The sequence below is a fragment of the Notolepis coatsorum genome (genome assembly GCF_963971535.1).
Source record: "Notolepis coatsorum genome assembly, chromosome: 19".
Taxonomy (NCBI): Eukaryota; Metazoa; Chordata; class Actinopteri; order Aulopiformes; family Paralepididae; genus Notolepis; species Notolepis coatsorum.
The window spans coordinates 74930763-74953135 of record NC_140183.1 but is presented as its reverse complement, the minus strand read 5'-3'; the positions used below and the strand labels follow the sequence as shown (position 1 = coordinate 74953135).

The following is a 22373-nucleotide window of genomic DNA, read 5'->3' as shown; positions in this document are numbered from 1 at the left end:
TATCTATCTATCTATCTATCTATCTATCTATCTATCTATCTATCTATCTATCTATCTATCTATCTATCTATCTATCTATCTATCTATCTATCTATCTATCTATCTATCTATCTATCTATCTATCTATCTATCTATCTATCTATCTATCTATCTATCTATCTATCTATCTATCTATCTATCTATCTATCTTATATCTATCTATCTTATATCTATCTATCTATCTATCTTTAAGAATACTATTATCAAAAACAAGGAATTCTGGGAAAAACAAGGAATTCCATGTGTTTGTGTTTACACCAGAGAGGTAGCCATATGTTTACATTATATCCACATTGTTATATCCCACCAAAAGCGATACACCATGCATGCAGGGAAGTGTATCACGTGTTTTCCTTGATTCTACTCGTTACATTCACATTAAATTTATCTTCAAAAAATACCAATAAGAAGATAGCGGTTTGACGGTCACATATACTTTATTCCATTTGGAGATAGATAGCTATACTTGGAACAGCCTAACCATATAGATGGATTACTGGAATTATTGGAGCTTCCATGCGACAGTTTATTTTCCACGATGGGCTTATTTTTGCTCGGCCTGCCCTTCTTACACAACATAAATATTAAAGCCGCGCCTCTCTATTGATATAGCCCCGGCAAACTATATTGGTTGCCACACTGTAATAAACTACTTTAACTGTTTATAGGGTGAAGAGAGTGCGAAGCAGCAGAGTGGATGGTCGCGTTATGGGAGAGGTGGCGACCGTCTATTTTTAATCAGGATAATGTTGAGTCTAATATTCAAGTATGCATATTTATTTAGGCCTAAACAACAACAAAATGCGCACTATAGCGTCCACAGACAGACAGAGAGACAGACAGAATTGTTGTGGACAGTCATAAAGTAATTAAATGAAAAAAAAACGTCAGACTGCATGACGGGGCTGGAGTTTTATGGAGCTTCCTGGATTAAGACCTTCTAACAAGCCCATCTGCGTTCTCTCTCTCTCTCTCTCTCTCTCTCTCTCTCTCTCTCTCTCTCTCTCTCTCTCTCTCTCTCTCTCTCTCTCTCTCTCTCTGGTTCTGCGACGAAACACCCGTTTGCTGTTTTCTGGCAGTAAACGTTGTTCGTGAAAGCCCTTTGTGTCTTCAGCCAAATTCAACAAGGCCACCAAAAATAGAGTTAAAACAGATTTGAAGTATACAGCCCATATCACCATTTTGTGTTTTTCACTAGCGCGGTTTACAGACACAAACACAGAGTATACGTTTACATATTTAATAGGATTATATAGGAATATGATTGGGCGGAGCTGCAACCGCCAAATTGGCAGCCTTGGGGAAGATGCACTTAATTGGAGCGTATTATGCGCGGCTCCTATAATGCAGGTGAGCTCGGCAGGTGAGAGGATGCAGAGAGGGAAGTTGGGGAGGGGAACTGCACCTATAATAAGAATGGCCCCCGGAAGGGGAAAGAAAGAGGCTCCCATTATTAGCACAATCGAGCCTCCAACCCGGTAGAGTGATGGCCTTCCGGAAGTGGGAAGAGGCTCCCATTATTAGCACAATCGAGCCTCCAACCCGGTAGAGTGATGGCCTTCCGGAAGTGGGAAGAGGCTATACCATTAGCACAATCGAGCCTCCAATCGGGGTGGAGTGGCCTCCCCTAAAAGAGGAATATAATAGAGGTTTAGACGAGTCAGAGACCCCTATTCCACAGGGAAGCTGAAAAACAGATAGGGCCTATCCTGGATATAGATGTGTGTGTGTGTGTGTAGTGTGTGTGTGTGTGTGTGTGTGTGTGCAGGGGGGGGGGGGGCTTTCCTGACCCCTCTATTGAGGCGAGGAGCTACCTCCTGGAATGTTGGCTATACTGCTGGGGAGGTGGCTTTCAGCACCGCAGACAGATAGCACTGAGAAGGAGAAAACAGTTATGCATCATATGCAAGCATAAGCGACGCGGTGGTGGCAGAGTGATTAATAGATACAGAAATGAACTTAAGTGTTTAATAATGATCTTATACCTCCAGGATTCAACCTTGGACTAAATGTATATGATATGGGATAGAAATTAACTTACCGACTGCGCGCGTAATCGATATTAAATTAATTTACCTTCGGAATTCAGCCTCGGAAGATAATGTATGACAGGGGTTAGAGAGGAAAAAAAGAGGAGGGGGGGGGTGTTTCAAGAGGAACGAGAGCGAGAGACGAGGGCGAATGGCGAGCAGCGGGGAGGGGCTATGTGGTCGATGATTGATCACTCAGGTATACTGGCAGGTAAAGACGCATTGCAAATTATGGGTGGGGTTATGCAGTGCATGCAGGTGAGAGAGAGAGGGGGGGAGAGAGAGAGAGAGAGAGAGAGAGAGAGAGAGAGAGAGAGAGAGAGAGAGAGAGAGAGAGAGAGAGAGAGCAAAAAGCGAGAAATAGGGGGGCGTGCGTAATGACCCGCATCATTCATTGGTGTGTAAAGCATCCTCCCGGAATTCGTATAAATACTCCACTTATTGCACGTTATGTATAAATAACTGTGGAAACGCAGGTGTACTTTGCAATATGCTGTAACCTATACCTACCATGTTAACCAGACCACTGTTTCCAAGTGAATCCTTAGATGGTCGGCCACGTGACCATGTGCCCACTATGCGCCGCCGTTGTCGTGTTATACCAGCAGGTGGAAGCAATGCCTCGTCTGAGGAACAATGCTACGTTTTACTGCAACCTGACTGGATGCACTGGGCCGCTCTTTCACTGCAGGGCCACTCCCTATAAGCAGCAGCCACATGTGCCAATTGTGTCACCTCCATCAAAAAGTGGCTATTACTGCAATACGTTATGTTGCATTTTATGGTCCCCGCGTGTATGCCTGGGCTAAAAGCCTATAGCATTTGAAAACATTTAGCACACTCAAAAGGCTCTGCTCTCCAAATTCACTGATCACAATATATGGAATGGGAGACTTTGTGTTATAATACACAACAAAGTGATTGTCTGAATCTTTGATGCAGCGACCGGCGGCAGCTAAACTCAATTTGAGACTGTGAAAGGTTTATTTACATTTGTAATGTTTGTAGACATAAAAACAGCAGATTATTTAGAGCTTTGATTATTATGAACGTTGCAAAAAGCGAATTAAGAGCCCGCCTATAAGTGAATATCCGCCTTCAGGAATCTCTGTAAATATAATTTAAAGAGCTGTGAATTGATTTGGGGGGGGGGGGGGGGGTTGGGGTATATTCACAACATGTTTTAAGAGTTTGGTCTGTAGATGGGAAATGTGCTGTTTTGGAATTGTCCTAATCTAATGTAAATTGGAATATAGATCTGGTTTCACACTATACCAATGTAAACCTTTACCGCCACAAGTAGTGAATACAATTAAAAACGAATTCCTGTTGTCTGTTTGTCCTTGAATTAAAGGGACCTATTATGTTTCTCTTCAACAATTCTTTATGATGTCCTTGAATCTGAGTAAAACATTTTACAAACTGCTAATGTGTAATAACACAGATAATGTGTTAAAATAAGTGTTAAATAGCTCTACACCATGAGCCATCACTGATAGAGTGCATGTTTGGTCAGTAATATGGGTCTCCCAGTCCCTCCGCTCTGCAGTAAAAACAAAATAAATGTTCTGCTATCCCTTCTAACTTTATCCAATCAGGAGATAAAACCAAGAAATCTTGCCAAACCAGATTTGCTTAGTGCACTGGCAGATAATTTGACTTGTTTCATGCACATATTTGTTATTTGTAGTTAGTTCTTAGTTCTTATTTTTATCAGACCATGTTTGCAGTATATAGTTATATCTCCTGATTGGATAAAGTGGGAAGGGATATACCAGACAATTTATTTTCTGTTTACTCCAGAGTGGAGAGAGACGGGAGACCATGTTACTGACCAAATACTTGATATGGGTGATGGATGTTGGAATGTAGAGCTATTATTTTAACATATAGACCACTTATTTTAACAACAAAATACCACTTACAGCACCTTTAATCAAAGCTCATATCTCCTCAATGCTTAAATAACACGTCAGACTATCACATTCAAAGACTGTATATAGGCAAAACCCATTTCCCATAATATGTCCCCTTCAAGACCTCAGTCAATCAAATGGATAAAGAAAGGAGATGTCTCCATTCTTATTTGTTATTTTTTGTGTTTTTTTGTTGACATTTGGATCACTAATTGGGCCATTAAATCTATATGGCAAAATACATTCTAGATTGGTCCTTTAATTAGATGATGATGAAAGAGATTGTGTTTGACCAAGGGCTTGTATTTCATATATTTAAGTATTAGGCCTATACTTTGGCTGCATAGGACCCCAGGTAGTCTCAAGACATGACAGGCGGAGTGAAATCAACGCAAAGCTCCATCTTCCCCAGTTATCATTCACTCACATCTCTATTTTTCCTGTTATTCTCAAGACCCCATGCATGGACCCATTATGAAAACCACTGTGTTCGGTTGTTAAACACACGCACACACAAACAAACATGCACGCACACACACACACACACACACACACACACACACACACACACACACACACACACACACACACACACACGCACACACATACACACACACACACACACACGCACACACACACACACACACACACACACACACCTACACACACACACACACACACACACACACACACACACATACACACACACGCACGCACACACACACACACACACACACACACACACACACACACACACACACACACACACACACACACACACACACACACACACACACACACACACACACACACACACACCAAACCCCAGTAGAGTTATGATTATGAACTTGAAAGGTTCTAAACGCAGAGATATCCCGCCCTCCCTCCCTCCCTCCCCCTCACAGATCATACACAATGTTCTTATCCTTATTAGGAAAATCACATGGACAGTAATCTGTTCAATACCATGCAAGGTTTTTTTGGGGGGAGGGGGGTTATGAATAGCCTAAAACAATGTGTTGGGCTCAGTTGGCTTTATGTCAGCTAACATTGGTATAGTGAATGTTAGTGCATATAGATGAGAATGAGATTCCAGTTTGTTTCAGGCTGGATGGCCTTCTTCCGCGGCCATTTGAACAGCCATGTTGCTCAAACAGAAAGTTCCTTGGATGTTGTTTGCGGCGCCCCTCCGTGACCCCTATACATCAAACTCAATGACAGGCCCGGTGACTGAGGCCAGTATTGAACTGTGGTGTGGAGAGTTTCAGGCCAAGGAGGCAGTCATGGTCATCTGTTTTATTGAGATGGAATTCTACTCAGTTTAAAACATCCACGCCGCTTGTCCTTTATGTAAACATGAACACCTCTCTCCAGCGGAGGTTTTACGAGTAGAGACGGTAGTCAAGTCAGCTTTATTCCTACAGTGCTTTATTTAAACACAAAACAGTGCTTCACAAAACAATCAGGAGCTAGAGGTATAAAAACAAACCCACAACCACAAACATAAACACATAAAATCAGAAATAACACGAGGTCACACACAGTTAAATGCTAATGAGTAAAAAATATGTTATAACTTAAGCTGTTTTTTTTATTGATGTTTATAATTATTGTCCATGTAAATCCACAGCTAGGAGATGAATGCGGCTGGGTAGGTCTCTGCACTCGCCTACCAGCTACCACCACCGCAGATTCCCGGCAGCACCTTCAGCCTGGTCAATCGGTGGGGCATGAGTCCTGGTTGTTGCAACAGCGACTCCTACTGGTCGGTCGAGGGGCCTGTTCAGCAGCTAGGGGTGGGATCTGGGAGGAATAGCATGCTGTACCTCTGCGCGCATTAAACGCTCCCAATGAAACTCCTAGCTGTCAGGTGAAAAGAAGCGGCTGGCGACACCACATGTATTGGAGGAGGCATGTGATAGTATACAGTGTAGACTCTATACTCCCCAGGCCGACAGTATAGGGCAGCACAAGACCAGGGGGGGGGGGGATTGGCATAAAGACTAAATTGGGGGATGGGAGAAAAAGGCAACAATTATTGAATAAAGAAAAAAGTGCACTGACTCTCTCCCGAAGCTCAAACCCCAGACTTCAATCTGTGATGTCATCCAGATGTAAAATAAGAGGATGTTAAAGGGGAATGCTACCAATTTTAAGAATCCACTATAATGTTCTTGTGTGGCCGAGGACAGTTCAGTCAGTATTTGTGAATATGCACCACTCTCTCCTAAAGCTAGAAATAGGAATCAGATAAATCTGAACTATCCAATTGGTGATGTCAAATCTGGGGCTCCCCCCGAATGGGGCTCTGGCTTTATGAGGCCAGAATGTTTGCGTGAGCTATACACCCAAATTAGGTTTTAATTTAAGTTCAGACCATATACCAATGAATATCAACCTCATTTGGGTGTAAGAGCTCACACAAACATTTGATGGCCTCACAAAGTCATGCAGACCCAATCAAAGCCGCCCCAGATTTTACATCCCAGTGACATCACCGACTGGATGGTTCTCTGTCTGATTTCTAGCTTTTGAAGGAAGAAAAGTCAGAAAAGCATGTTCTGGTTCAGAACAGGATAACGGTAATTTGGGTAAAGACATTTGAATACAAAAAAAAATAAAAATCTTCTATTCGTTAATGGCATCACACACGTTTGAGTATTTTTGTCTGCTTCCTTGCTTTGGACAAAAGTGGCCCATGCATGATCACGAGTCGATAAACAACAGGGTAACCCCACCACCCCACCAACACTGAGAAATAGAAACGAGACTTCTTCGAGACTGACTGCATGAGCTCTTATTGATGAGCTCTTTATGTTAAGGAATACAATTAAATCTCAATCGAATCGGCGTGTGGGAGAATATAGTAACCGTGAATCAAAATAGCCTATATGTGTGGGCAGGATTTAGTGGCTTGAAACACAGCAACGCTAACGCACAAGGACCTATAGGTTTGTTCTACATTAAACATCTATTTCAGTTCAGCCTTGAGGCGTTTTATTCAATCATTCCCATCCCCCCACGCCTCGCCTCGCCTCGCAGTGTGTGTGCTGCGCTTGTTTTTCTCACATCAACTTGAAGTAGGATGATGGTGGGTAATATAACCCCTTTCTCCAAAAACCCTGCTTCCGAATCACCCCCATGCGATTTATTTTTCCTTTTGAATCCACATATGGATGGTTGCAGTGCGAACACTGTGAAAATGGCATGAGCAGATTCTCTTTATACATGCATGGTCTATGTGGGTTAAAGGAGAACAATGCCAGCTGTGTAGGTGGGTGAGCATCCCTTCCCTGCGACCATTGGCAGGCCTATTTAAAGGCCCAATCCGAAATCCAAACGTGAACAAAATAGATATCCTCACCACCAAAACAATGTAAATATAGAAATGGAGACATGTTTGTAGTTGACTGGTACGCTCTTGAACAGGTAACTACGAGTTGTAATTGTATTTGCTGTCTTTTGGGTCTGAAATGGTTTGTTTACGTTGTTTGTAAACATCTCAGTAAAAAAACGTATTATAAATAAAGTTCCATCCATTTTATTTTCCTGCTAATCAAAACTCTTCACAAATATATGTGAATGCATATTTATTAAAAGGATCAATATAGAGAGACGAATAATAAATCGGTTATACTCTTTTATTTGTATACTCTATTTTTTCCTTTAACCACCCAACCCTTCGTTTAATTCATTTGTTTATTCTATGAGACTGTAGTTATAACCCCGTAACCACATTGTCAGGTAACCCCGCTAAACCCGTCTGCTATCAAGCTATCATAATACACGTCGGCTAACATGCTATCAGACTCAGCTCAGCTCCTGCGCGCAGTTTGAAGACGTCTCACCTCAACCTCACCCTTTATATCTCAGTGTTTTCATGAATCCAGAGAGATCAATACAGGAAACACTTCTCAAGCTCGTCATGAACACCGTTTCCCAGGCACACACGCACACACACGCACACGCACACGCGCACACACACACACACACACACACACACACACACACACACACACACACACACACACTCACACACACACACACACACACACACACACACACACACACACACACACACACACACACACACACACACACACTATACACTTGTAGCTTGGCGCTCGTAAATCTTCCATCCCAGATGTCTGTAGCAAATATAGTGACTCAACTTGTGAGTAGCGGATTGTAGGCTATATAGCCAGAATATGATCAGCATAACAATGTCAGAAACAAAATATGTCCACCTGAGGATTTCCTAAAAACTTGCAAACTGCAATACATTTTTAGCAGTATCACATTACAATTTTCAAATGTAAAACTGGGTTATATGCTAATGCTACAGGCCCATGTGCTATGATAAATGTCAATCTCAATATACAAGAAAATATATATGCCTAGTATATAATATTCAATAGGACAACACCAGTATCTTTGCATTGAAACATGCTAAGAAAAAAAGATTCGATATCATGTTAAGTCACGTGTTTTTATTCTGTATATAAAATCCAAGTGTATATATTTATTTGTAACAAACACTGTAGCGTAATAGCGTGAATAAATTACAAACTACACCCCCACCTAAATGACAGGCCCTTCATAATAAATCCTATTGAGTGCTAGTTTTGTTGGCCAGCATTCCAGATGTCTGCCCTGGATTCAGCAACAGACGGCGGGTGTATAGAGTCCGTGGTCCTGTAGCCTCGACACACATCACAATCTTCTGTCTTCATTCGTTCAACCACATATGTCATTGTATTTATATCATGTTACAACGTTGAACTAGAATGGCAGACATACGTCAAATATATATTAAAATAAATAAATAATGTATCACAAATATTTTAAATTGGGCTAATCAGCACCATGTGTATTTAGCCTTTATTTTAGTCTGCTATAGCCCATGTTCTTTGTTCTCGTCTCTATTCGTGCCCCCATGATATGGGCCTAATTTTACACTTGACAATCTATTCAGACATATATACGCATGCGATGCAGCTTATCAGTATATCCTTACAAGGGCACAAGTATCTTTTATTATAAAAAAAAAAAAATTAACGAATGCAGGATTTTTCTAGTATGTTTCCCCATATTTAATAACAGATCCAAGCTGCAAGCAAGTGGTGGACTTTGCTGTAAAGTGCTCAATCTAAAAGAAATATGATCAAGGTGACCGTCTGTTTGTTTCTTAGGCCTAATGAAAATTGAAGAACGGACCCTTCGCGTCGTTAATTATCTCACGAGACGGATGTAAGCCTATAGTAGCCTAACCTTTGTCGTTCAATTCCAAGATCCATCATTTCCTCCACGGTTATTGTGTCAGTCATTCGGGGCGCGTTCAGTGTAGCTCCCCCGAATACATTCAGTCCAATAATGCTATTTCTACATAATATTGCTATGCTCAAGGATAAGAAACTGTTTTATAAATCACTATAGGATAGGCTAGAGAGAGAGCGACAGCTCACAGCAAAAAAGTGTGGGAGTGAATGGGACTTCTGCATAATGCCAACACCCACTCACCTCGACCGACAAATGGTCCTATAACACAACAGCACATCCATTCGTTGCTCTGCCACTAACTAAGTCAATTCCAATCTTCTGTGAAAATGTCTGCGCCATTATTGTCCTTTGGTAAACGAAAAAAGTGTTAAGATTGTCCATAGTTTTGCCCTATGTGCACATCAGAAACACGAATACCTTAAAATACAATTCTAGACGGTTTTCTAAACCAAAGCCACTCCGAAATAGAATATTGAATGAGATTTTGTCAAATGCAGATTCCTCCATTATAGTACCGTGTTGTTCCCCTCTGCCTGGCCATATATGATCTAAGGGAGTGTTAGATGGTTTAAATGTGTTCTTAGGGCACGGAGCTGTCAGACCTTTTGGCGAGCAAGATTGATCACACGCAGCCTTCCAGGGCTTTGTTAAGAGTCTGGCAACACAAGCTCTCCACCTTTCCTCAGTCCAAGACGGCGACGAATACCTTCTCATATCGATATGTTTATTGAATATTCAAATGTGACCACCGAATATGGTACATATATATAGGCGATGTCGACATTATATTGGTTATTGGACGATTAGGATATGGCTACAATTAAGCTATTGTAAGAGAGGATATGGTGAAAGATGCATAAATGCTGTTATATAACAGGCTGTACTGTGGGTTTAATCTTCCGTGCGCGTATAGCGTTAGCATCCAGCAGGCTATTATACAGGTAAGAATGTGAGACAGGTGTAATAAAGGGTTTTATATACAGCCCCTCCAGCATTAGAACATGCTGTGCCGGAAGCTAATGGGAAAACAAGATTTAAATCGCATCTCCCCCCCCCCCCCCTCTCTCTCTCTCTCTCTCTCTCTCTCTCTCTCTCTCTCTCTCTCTCTCTCTCTCTCTCTCTCTCTCTCTCTCTCTCTCTCTCTCTCTCTCTCTCTCGGGGAGGGGGGGTGTTGGGAGACCCGTGAAGTGAGGATAGAGAGATGTCTTGGATGTGTGGTGAGCTAACGAGCACCCTTGTTGCACCAAGGCTCTCAAGAAGTCTCAAGATTAACGAGTTGCGCTGATAACGACTGTGGGCGTCGTTACATTATGAGACATAAATGCGCGGTGCTGAAATGATTTGTGGGGTGTCTTGCTTGGAATAAATGCGCGACATAGCCTGTGTATACAAAGACACACACACACACACACACACACAACCGCATGGAGGCACACAAAACGCGAGACACCACCGCTCCTAATGTTGGCTGCATTTGGGGGCAGTAGTGAACAAACTGCCCAAATTGTGTAAATAAAGCAGCCCGGCCCCTACCCCCCGAGTGAGGCGTTACCCCTCCGACTTTCTCGATCAATCACAGAGGACAGTGGCTTCTTTTGATAAAACCCCAAATTGTCATTGGGTAGATGTAATCATGTGACAAGCAACACGGTCTAATTCTAACCATGTCCTCATGAAACCAATAGTTTATGGCACAGAGGTCTCCCTACGACTCAATCCAGTTTAGGAGTTTATGAAAACACACTTGTCAGAATATCATTTTTTATTTATTAGGGCTATTATCATTCTCTCGCTCTCCGAATTAGCCGACACGCGGTGAGTTTTCGGGATCAAGTGCGTGGGATCAAGTGCGTGGAGATGAATTACGAATTTGAGCGAGAAAGTGGTTTTATCAACAGCCAGCCGTCGCTCGCTGAGTGTCTGACATCCCTTACCCTGTCGGTGATGCATTTCAAAGTTCATCAATCAGCGCTCGACGCCTTCACCGTCGACACTGATTCCACCTCCCTTTGAGCAGACCATTCCCAGCCTGAACCCCGCCAGCCACCCACGCCACAGCCGATCCAAACATGATGTGAATGGCTGCAGCAGCCCGCTGCCAGCCGCATCCCTGCCCCCGGAGTACCCCTGGATGAAGGAGAAGAAGACCGCGAAGAAGACACAGAGCTCCGCGACAACAAACGACTCGTCGCCGATCTACTTCTCCCCACAAGGCAAGATATAATGATTAATAACCTCAATCTCACTTTGTTATCCGAGGACCCCCCCCCCCCCCCCACCCCACCATATTCTCCGTTTTGGAGGTGTATCGTATTAAAGGCCCCGTGGATTTGTAGATAACATGGGCGTATTATTTTAAATCAAGCAGGTTTTCTTTTTTTATTTAAGCATTCTTAATCTCATCAAGTAACCGCGCGCTGACTTGTGATGCAGTGTAAGTATGTTAATGTTTGACAGTAATGGAGAGTGATAGATGACTCTAACACGGGCCCGGCAGCTGGCATGTTCATTAATCTTCACCCGGCCCTGTCCACGCAGACCCATCATATTCTGCCCGGGGCCCGTAAATCTTCTCAGTGCCGCTGCCTGCTCTCATCAAATGAGTTTCACTCTGCAAGAGCCCCTGTTTTTCTTCCACAACGATTTATATTCACTTTTTATTTTATTTATTATTATTATTATTTTATATCATGAGATTTGCTTTTCAATATACGGTATACCTCAATAATGTGTTTATTATCATGTGTTCCTGCAGGGTCACCAGAAATAGCCGAGAGCGGTGGCGGGGCATCTCGAAGGCTGAGGACCGCGTACACCAACACCCAGCTGCTGGAGTTGGAAAAGGAGTTTCATTTCAACAAATATCTGTGCAGACCGCGGCGAGTGGAAATAGCGGCGTTGCTGGATTTAACGGAGAGGCAGGTGAAAGTGTGGTTCCAGAACAGGCGGATGAAGCACAAGAGGCAGACCCACTGCAAGGAGAACGAGGACGGCGAGGGCAGATACTCGTGTCTCGATGACGGCGGGACGGAGGACGAGTACGAGCAGGTCGCGAACGCGGCGTCGTCTCCGGGGCGCTTTTGGAGAGGGAGAGGTATTTTCACCAGAATACCTTGACTTCACAATCACAACAGTCTCAGAATGGACACAATGGGGAGACACAAAGCACGACTGTTACGCCTTTAAACAGCAATGACAAAAATCTGAAACATTTTACTCATCCGTCGCCCACTGCTCCTATCTGCGTGTCAACAATAGGCCCAGACTGCGCATCCGGCGGGGATCATTCCCCGGCCCTGGACGCCTCTTTGCAAGATTTTCACGTGTTCACGTCAGCCTCTTTCTCTCCAAGCTTGTCAGATTCTATAGATAGCCCCATGGGTTTATCAACCGAAGGGTTTGATTTTTTCTCAGAGACACTCACAACAATCGACCTGCAAAACTTGAGCTATTAAACATCGCTATATTTGCCTCGTATAGTAAAGTTTTGTTTTTCCATTCACAAAGACTGCTTTAGGTTTACTCAGTTTGATAGATCTCTAAAATGAGGTAAGTTAAAAAAAATAAAAAAATAAAGTAAGAAAGAAATACAGAACATATAGATTGTTTATTTAATTAGGCTACGAGAGCACATTAGGCTGCACATTTTATTTTTGTATGGTTTTCGAGCACAATTGACAGAATATTTTCTTAAAATAAAACTTTACTTGCATATGAATGACTTGCGCCCTTCTCTTATTTTGCAAGAAACTTTGCGTTTGAACTTTGAATATTGATTAGATATAAGAAAAGAGGAACGCTGGGTGTGAGATATGCTGGAAAATGTCTTACCCGATTCTGTTATGCTAACACGATGATTTTAATATCCCGCAAATCACCAGTCATCCTGCATGCGCACACAGGGTAATTAATTATGAATGAAGCCACAATAAGTCTCATATTAGGCCCAATTAATCAATGTTCACAAGAATAGTTGGTGTTTTATTTTTATACGAGAAGAGTTTTATTAATTTCAATTCATGCAGCGTGAGCTGCAGGCTTCTGTTTTAGTCTTTCGTTGTTAAATGAGTTTATTGAAGACATTAATTAACAATAATGGAATCATTATCTCGGTAGGCTAAATGTGTAGACCTAGAAAATAATCGTGCACTGGGAAGTGCCTAGTAGGACGTCCAGGCCAAAAGCTGTGACTTTGTTGGCGTACTACAATTAAATTTTATTGCCTATAAAACTCACAGCACTGAGGGTGCTTGTTTATAGCCTGGCCCACAATGTAATTCAATCTCATTGAATTGCGAAAACTATCCCTTATCTAAAATGTATATGGGATTTGCTCATTATGTGCACATGGCGATGATTTATATTAATTAGCCAATTATGAATAGTATTTTCATTAGCCATTGACAATAGTTTTTACAAAGCATCAGATAGGATTTTTACTCGGCATATCATATATCAAAATTAGACATAGGCTAATCTTGACAACATTTCTTCCCTGGCCCCCGTATTTCGACCGCCATTTGCCATTGCAACGCACCAAGCCCGCTTTGGTGGTTGACTCTCACTGCCTTTACCATATAGAAAATTAATGTGGATAAATAATAGATGTAAAACATAAAGCCAAGTGTCAAACATATTTCCCAAGCCGGGATGTTTTAAATAATTAATCAGTGATGTAAATACAGCCGACAGGCTTTTGGATAGGCTATTAGTCATTTGCCGATTATTTACTCAGTCTCTCATGTTCGAACGTGTTCCTTATTACTCTCCTTTCACTGTTGCATGATTAGTTGGCGACCTGAAGTGAACATTACTGGGGGGGGGGGGTGGGGGGGGGGGTGAAATAGTAGTTGAGCACAGATATGATAAGTGATGGATGGGTTATGGCGCCGTTTGAAAACACCACCTGAGTCAGATAATCGCCATTAGCCCACGAGGCAGCACAAGTCAGTCAAAGCTGTTGCTTTAGTTATTGCTCCCCATTCACCTCACTCTGAAAATGTAACACTGGACAATGCAGCCTATTCTAACTCCAAGCCACATCTCCTGTTGGGTTCTATTCAATTGCTCTCGGATTGGCCACTTATACTTGTTGACACAGATCCTTAGTTTGGGGCATGATATAAAGCGGGTTGGATCATGTGATATTGTTCCATTTATTTTCTGAGACATGAATGGCTGCATTTCTATAGCCTATCTTTAGTACACAAAGCACTTTGACAAGCCTGCATAAATATTTCAGCCGGGGTATTAGTCCTCGTGGGAATCAAACCCCTAACCCTGGCAGTTAGTGTGCTCATGAACATGAAGACACTGAGACGTTTCTACAGTAGATTCAATTAATGCAATGTCTGTCAGTGTGTGTATCTATACTTTATTCACCCATGTTCTTGTTGTATGGCCTGTAGTTGTGTTGTGGACTATGCTGCCCTGCAGAAGCTAACCGCAGTAACCACATTTTCTTTTCTTCCAAAACTTCTCAATATCTGTTTTATCTTGTGACAAATCTTCAATCTTGCTCTGTTTTACAGAAAAGGGTTATAAAGAATTGCAGTAACTACAAATCACTGGATAGTCAAATAACTTTTTAAAAGTAATTTTTCACTGTTTCACTGTTTGCGTAGTTACTTGCGGTTAGCTTCTGCAGGGCAGTATCACAAACATGCAGGTTATGATCTTTAATTATTTTTAGTATTTATTAAGGAGGTCGGGGGGGGGGGGGGGGGGGGGGGGGGGCGACAGGAAACCAGATGAAGCTTCAGTGCTTTGTGGGGAATGAGATCCCCCCCCCTACCCCCCCCCACACACGCACACACAGGTCGAAGGTCAAGCTGCCTCTCATCTCCCTCACCAGGCAGCGTGGAACTACTGCCGGGTCAGAAGGGGGTCAGGTTTTTGAATGACCGGAGGGTGATTCTTCCAGGAGAAGAATTTATTGGCCACTCAGAGATTGCTGAACAAGATGTGACATCAGAACACGTTACGAACAGCCATGCTGATCTGAAGTCAGTTTACCTGGTAAGTCACATCAGGTTTTTAAAAATCTGTCTGGAATCTATAAAATCATGCAAGTCACATGACCACGCAAACTTAGCCGTATATCTTTTGTGAAAATATTAGGGCCGACCTTGACTAAAGAAATTCTTAGTTGACCAGTCAAAGCCTTATACGACTTTGTCGATTAATCAATTGGTCTATTTAATAAAAAAATCTATACAATTTTGTTTCCCATATACAGCCATGGAGAAAAACGACAAATAAGTCTCGGTCAACTACCGATTATGGGTTAATTGGGGGGAAGCCTTTGAGAATATGCAAAGGGTGTTAGAATATCATACCGTTGGCTAACTGGAATGAATCAAGTACACTGTTTGTTTTCCTGTAAGAAGAAATGGTTAGTCACGGAGGATCTCATGGGTGGCCAGTACCAGAGAGGGAAATGAACGCTGGCCACCATCCAAACACCTCTTGGCTGTGTGTTCTTGAGAGCTATGGAAGATCCGTTTTAAACATCCATTTGGGAAGGTAAACATTCAGAGTGGCTGATGTCTCTTTGGATTCATCCGTCACTGTGGCGGGTATCAAAAAGGTATAGTTTCCTGCAATGGTGGTTACCATCTCTTTCATTCCAAACTCATTGAATATGATATGAAGAGCATGTTTAGAGCCATGTATTAAAGGAACTGTTCACCCCCCCCCCCCCCAAAAAAAAACTAAGAAAATATATAACCCCCCCCCCCTTACCCAGAGTGCTATCTCCAGATCTTTTTCGGTGTGATTCGCCTAGTTTTGGAGATTTGAATGGCACCCTGCTTGTGGCACTCAAAGCACAAAAATAATTTTTTTTTGAAAAACTCAAAAGCATGCGTCTCTTCCCAGAAATCCTGATCCGGTTACTCAAGTACACCCCCATTCATCACTACGAGTAACCAGGTCATGGTTTCTGGAAAGAGACATTGCTTTTGAGCTTTTCAAATGTATTTCTTTTTGTGCTTTGAGCACCACAAGCCGAGTGCCATTCAGCTCCATTGTCTTGGAGTGACGGCAGACATCTCTATAGGGCAGATATCTCCAAAACTAGGCGAATCACACAGAAACAATCTGGATGTAACATTGGGGAAAAAAAGGGCGGCTGGGTGGTGCAGCGGACTAAGCGCTCGTCACCAACGCAAGAGACACGTGGTATCGAATCCGGCTGTCAGTGTTGCCTCCGGCTTGGCCGGCCATCATACTGGCTCAATTGGCAGAGTCAGCGGGAGGGAAGCCGGAGGGGTGGTATTCTGGTCGTTGTAAACAGCGACTCCTACAGGTCGGTCAGGGCGCCTGCACAGCGAGGGAGGGAGATGGTGAGGGTAGTGTGACCTTCAGAAAAATGTATAACGCACATCCTCCGTTTGTTGGTGCTGAGCCAAATTGTAAAAACAGTAATACATAAGAACAAAGCGGGGCTCGCAACTCACTTGTAGTTCCAAGGTGATTTTAATAAACAAAAAAGGCAGTAGATGCAACGTTTCGACCTTACCGGTCTTCCTCAAGCAAGGACCTCCCACACGTTACACCTCACCAATGAGAGTCCGCGCTGGCAGGTGAAAAGATGCTGCTGGCTGTCTCCTATGTCTTGGAGGAAGCATCTCTATCAGATGCGAGCAACAACCAGGAAGGGGAGGGGGGAATTGGCATAACGACTAAATTGGGATTGGAGAAAAACACAGAAAAACAGGAGGAGAAAAAGTGGATAAAAAAAAAAACATTGGGGGAAAATGTGTTTTTGTTTCTTTTGGTGAACTGCCCCTTTAAACCTATAAACATAATATCTCCCTTGGTGGAGGGAGGGAGCATCCCCCTCTTTGGATTAACAATATTATATTTAACTTATTTAACTTATATTTAACTTCCCATGCATGAGACCTAGGTTTGAAAATATGTTACACATGCAGCAAGGTCTCGAGGAACTCTTTTCGGTCCGTTCAGCATTAGCTTCCAGTTCCGGTGAGCAACACCAACCAACCGACACCAACCAACCGACACCAACCTCCACCTGCCAGGGCTACGGCTTGTCACTGAGCCCCTCTGACCTCCTCCACCTGCCAGGGCTATAGGGCTCTTCACACAGCCAACCCCTCTAGAGGTGGACTGACATTTCTATTTATTTTCCAGGTATTCCTAGACAATAAGCCGCGTAGCTCAAAAGGCTCACCGGTATTGGGTGTTGGTGTTTGTCAGAGGATGACTAATGAATGATTGACACCTCTATAAACAGTGTGACAAAAGACAGACACCACTGTAATCCATTCCTGGGACGCGTCAGTGAACATGACTTACACAAACAGTAGCCGTCATAATGCGGGACATTCTCATAATATCGTCAGTATTTTCTCCCCATGCAAAGTTTATTGGTGTATATATCCCATGTTTACTATTGCACGCATTTATTCGGAATACCATGCTTAACGGACCCTGAAGCTGCCTTTATGCCCCTCGCCTGCATGGAAACATGACATCGAGGCAAGAATGATATTATGACATGAGAAACAGTATTTTGACTTAATAGAACAATGGAGACAGATTAAATGTCTCTGTCTTGCTCTCTATACTTCTCTCTTTCACACCCTCACTCACTCACTCACGCACGCACGCACGCACACACACACACACACACACACACACACACACACACACACACACACACACACACACACACACACACACACACACACACACACACACACACACACACACACACACACACACACACACACACACACACACACACACACACACACACACACACACACACACACACACACACACACACACACAATATTACAGTATCATAAAATCTTGCATGGCACTGTGTACCTAAGGCTGTCTTCTACTGAAACTCAGGCATTGTTTTTTCAACATTTCAACACCGTATTCTTTGATCGATTCACCTCATTGCTCCATGATAAAACCAAAGTGTTGTCTGCATATCATATTTGTTAAGAGGCTATTTCAACGTAATGGGCACATACGTCACGGATATCCAATTCATTAGTGTAGTTGAACAGTTAGGCTAGGTCTAATTTAATGTGACTGAGAAATGTTATCTGGAATCAATAAAAATATCATCTTATTACTTCTCGGGTGCTGCATTAAAGCGTCATCCACTGTCTTGTACCTGACAAAGTGAATAGAATCAAACAGTCATCATAAGTATACACAAACAGCCAACTCAACCTATATGTAAGTTGATTGATTGATTGATTGATTGATTGATTGATTGATTGATTGAAAACTTTATTAACAGATTGCAGAGTGGGTACAATATACAGTATGGCTCAATACAAACAACTGCTAAGAGGATGCAGACCAGAAAAATACTTTCGTCTTGTTTACCTAAGGGTCCTCCATTTTCAATTCATCAAGACATTTATGACATACAAATATACAGTATACTGTGTACGAAAAAGAGATCATAAAAAAATATACATCCGAGAAGGGGAAGAAACTGTACATTGGAGGGGGGGTTGACATTTACCGGGGCCAGTTGCTAATTGCATCCACCCGTAGGTGCTTAATTACCAACAGTCCTTAAAGCTTGAGATCCTCGTCTAATCTTAGACGTCTACCAAACTTTCACTTTTCACCCCACTCTAGACTGAATTTAGCCTAGACGTCTATTCAACGTAAAATTGCTCAGAGGGATCCCCTCTGCTGCAGTTTAAAACCTGGCTTGATCGTTGATCTCCAACCTTTGTCAATCAAGTTGTACATGTTTTAATTGATTGTTATCAGTTACTTGTCTAATATTGTATATTCTGTGTGATTTTACATGCCTTTTTTCTAACTCTATGTTTTGCTTAACTCTGTATGTGTACACTCGACGTGACTGTAATGAGGGGAAACCTCAGTTGCCTTTCGAGTTTAGATAAATGTTTGAAATTAAATGAATTTTTTTTGTCACATATGAACTAAAGTGGCTGGCAGGCAGATATGCATATGAGCGGTGTGTGACGCGGGAGGATAAGTTCTCTATTTGTGTGGTGGTCAGTCAGTGATACACTTCCGTGTCTCACCATTGCTTCCGTGTATTTTCCGCAGTCACCCTGGTTGGACGTTACAGTGTCGCCAGTTTGTGTTAAGTTTGTGTTTAGGTAAAGCCATGCGGGCGATTCCCGAGGACTTAACGACGCTTATTGCAGGTAATTAGCGATTTTCTAAGCTATGCAGCTAGTCTAATATTGTTGTTGTTGTTGTTGTCGGTCACGTTATGTGAAGTGACTGAAGTCCGATTGGCAGAGAGATACCTATGGATAACTGAGCTGTCTTACAAAGTCAGTCAAGTGCAATAGAGGCAAGATTGATTGATTGAAAATTTGATTAACAGATTGCAGAATGGGTACAATACAGTACATCAGGGTCCCCCATTTTCACTGTACATTGGAGGTGGTTGGGTGGGGGAGTGGTAGGTAGGCGCCGGCGGGGAAACTGTACATTGGAGGGGGTTGGGTTAGGACATTTACAGGGGCCAGTTTCGAATTGCAGTCTCCCGTAGGTGCTCTTTTAGAGAGGTTTTGAAGGTGGGTAGTGATTCACATTCCTTTACAGCTGTGGGTAGGGCATTCCACATTGTTGTGGCATAATTGCAAAATGTGTTTAGTCCCTTGTTTGAGCCGAATCTGGGTTTAACATGATTTGTGGAGCTCCCTCTGGTGTTGTGGTCGTGGTATTCACTGACCTTTGGGAAGTATTTTGACATGTACATCGGTACCTAACCTTAGTGGTGTAGTGTATCTTGTAGACCAGGCCCATTGCAAGTTGCTGTACTCTGTCGTCTACTCTAAGCCATCCTAGGTTGTCAAAGTGGGCAGGGGTGAGGTGGGTTCTAGTAGAAAGGTCAAGCAGTAGTCTGACCAGTTTGTTTTGTGATGTTTGTAATTTTGTTTTTAGCGTCTTTTGAGGTGCTTTGGTACCATGAGGTGCAAGCATAGTCGTAGTACCCTTGAATGCGAGCCCAGTTGCCACAACACTGCAATTCGAAACTGGCCACCGTAAAGGTCCAACCCCCCCCACCCCTAATAGACAGTCTCCTCCCCACCGTATGTATATATTTTCTCCCCACCGTATGTATATTTTTTCTCCCACCCACCCACCCACCCCCTCCTAATGTACAGTCTCCTCCCCATCATATGTATATAATCTCTGTTAGGATCTATGGGTAACAGTACTGTATATTTGCATATTGTATATGTCACAAATGTAACAGTACTATATACCTGTATGTCATGTATGTCCCTATGCCATAAATGTCATGATGTCATGTATGTTGTGTATGTCATAAATGTCACTATGAATTGAAAATGGGAGACCCTGATGTAAACAAGACAAACGTCTTTCTCTGGTCTCCATCCCCTTAACAATTGTGTGTATTGAGCCGTACTGTATTGTACCCATTCTGCAATCTGTTAAATAAAGTTTTCATTCATTCATTCACACACACACGCACAAACATACACATACATACACATACACACACTATCAAACTAGGCGCCTGGGAAACTGCTAGAATTAGGTGCTCAGGATTTCTGAAATCCAATACATGGTCAACATCAATCATTAAATCAGACATAGGCTACTATGTCTGAATAGTGAATAAACAATGGCAGTGTTCCTTGTAACTGATTAGCAGTACTTTGCTGCTGATACACTTATAATAATATTATTCACATTCTTTTTACATTCCTTTTTTCTGTTCTAGACCTCGAAACCTTCCTCTCTGATGGGTTGAAGGGGGAAAATCTGAGCAAGAAGGCAAAAGAGAGGAGAGAAGCCTTAATCAGGCGAATCAAAGAGGTTAAATTGGGGTATGCATCCATTTCAACATTCCCATGCTTTGTCGTCATGCATAATGTCTCACATTTCTTCTTTTGTTAGCTGCTTTCCTGAACCTGATATGAATTGTGTAGAGCTGCTCCTTCACAGTCGCTTTGGTCTTATAGTCGACCCGAGAGTTTGTTTTGTCGATTAGTCGTATTCAATGCCCCCCCCCCCCCCACGCTGAATGAGTTATGTCCTGAGAAACGCATCTCTGGTAAGCATTAGAGGTTTTACATAATGTGTCTATTAAATAACCAAAAGTATTAGTTGACTAATCCTATGGCTATTATTACATAGACTACACATTTCTTTAATGGAAGATGGTCCTAAAAAATTGATGGCTATGTTATATCCATTTATCATCTTTCTCATACAGCTTCCCCCAGGATTTCAAGGACGGGAGTGAGTTTCAGCCTTTTGTGTTTGACATTACGTTGGTCTATATTCACACGTTGTACGTTGTAACATTTGCTGTCAAAAACCCAGCACCTTCTCTGAACTCGATAGGTGCAGAGAATTCAGACGACGATGAAGAGGTGGACAGCAACAACGAGGGGGGATCGCTCTCAGAGCGCACCGACAAGGACGATGAGGCTGGTGAAGGTATAGTGAATAAGTGCACGTGTAGCAGAGGGTATGTGTGGGTAAATGAATGTGTGGTGTGATAGTGATGGGTACACTAATGTATGTATGTTAGTGTGTCTATGGGTACATGCAGTGATGCAGTGGTGGTACCACTTGGTACCACGCCGTCCTAGCAGTTCGCTGAGCAGAAGTGCGCGCACGGATGTGCGCGCGCGTGCACACAAAAATGCGTTCACAACTTTCACTCTACTGTCGCGCCGTGCGCCAAGTACCCGGCACTTATCACCTAGTCTTAGCATAGCATAACAAAGAAAGAGAAGTGCAAGACCAAAATACAAGCCCTGTGGGCGGTTTGCTTGAGCTGGTCTGTGCACACGCGAGGGAACATGTATGCACGTGCGCGGGAGTGCGCGTGCATGTGGCGTCCAGGCAGTTCTGATATTACGACTGCACCCCTGGGTACATGGAATGTGTTGTGTGGTAGTGTGTGTGTATGTAGGTATCGTTATTTTAGGTGCTGCACAAACACATTTCGTTGTACTGTATTGTGCAATGACGATAAAGCTTTCTACTTCTACTTCTAGTGATCCTCCAAGAACACCAGTCCCTAAGACAAAGAACCGTAAACGTTTTGTTTTAAAGGGGAACTATTTTACTATTTCTT

The 22373-nt window shown here is 42.7% G+C and overlaps 2 protein-coding genes across 2 annotated transcripts in view; both read left to right on the top strand.

Annotated features, from left to right (window-relative positions):
- Nucleotides 1–11122: 11122 nt before the first annotated feature.
- Nucleotides 11123–12855, top strand: hoxa2b (homeobox A2b; the record flags this gene model as incomplete). Its single annotated transcript, XM_084335882.1, is given in 5 exon segments — nucleotides 11123–11194; nucleotides 11197–11233; nucleotides 11236–11478; nucleotides 12021–12319; nucleotides 12322–12855. Coding segments are annotated over 5 exon segments (1050 nt in total). The 3' UTR covers nucleotides 12721–12855.
- A 6503-nt stretch (nucleotides 12856–19358) lies between these two features.
- Nucleotides 19359–22373, top strand: part of skap2 (src kinase associated phosphoprotein 2) — a 30700-nt gene continuing 27685 nt past the window's right edge. Inside the window, exons 1-4 of the mRNA XM_084335892.1 lie at nucleotides 19359–19449; nucleotides 21006–21111; nucleotides 21501–21526; nucleotides 21632–21727. Coding sequence (XP_084192018.1) covers nucleotides 19410–19449; nucleotides 21006–21111; nucleotides 21501–21526; nucleotides 21632–21727 — 268 coding nt within the window. The 5' untranslated portion in view covers nucleotides 19359–19409. The remainder of the gene's footprint in view (nucleotides 19450–21005; nucleotides 21112–21500; nucleotides 21527–21631; nucleotides 21728–22373) is intronic.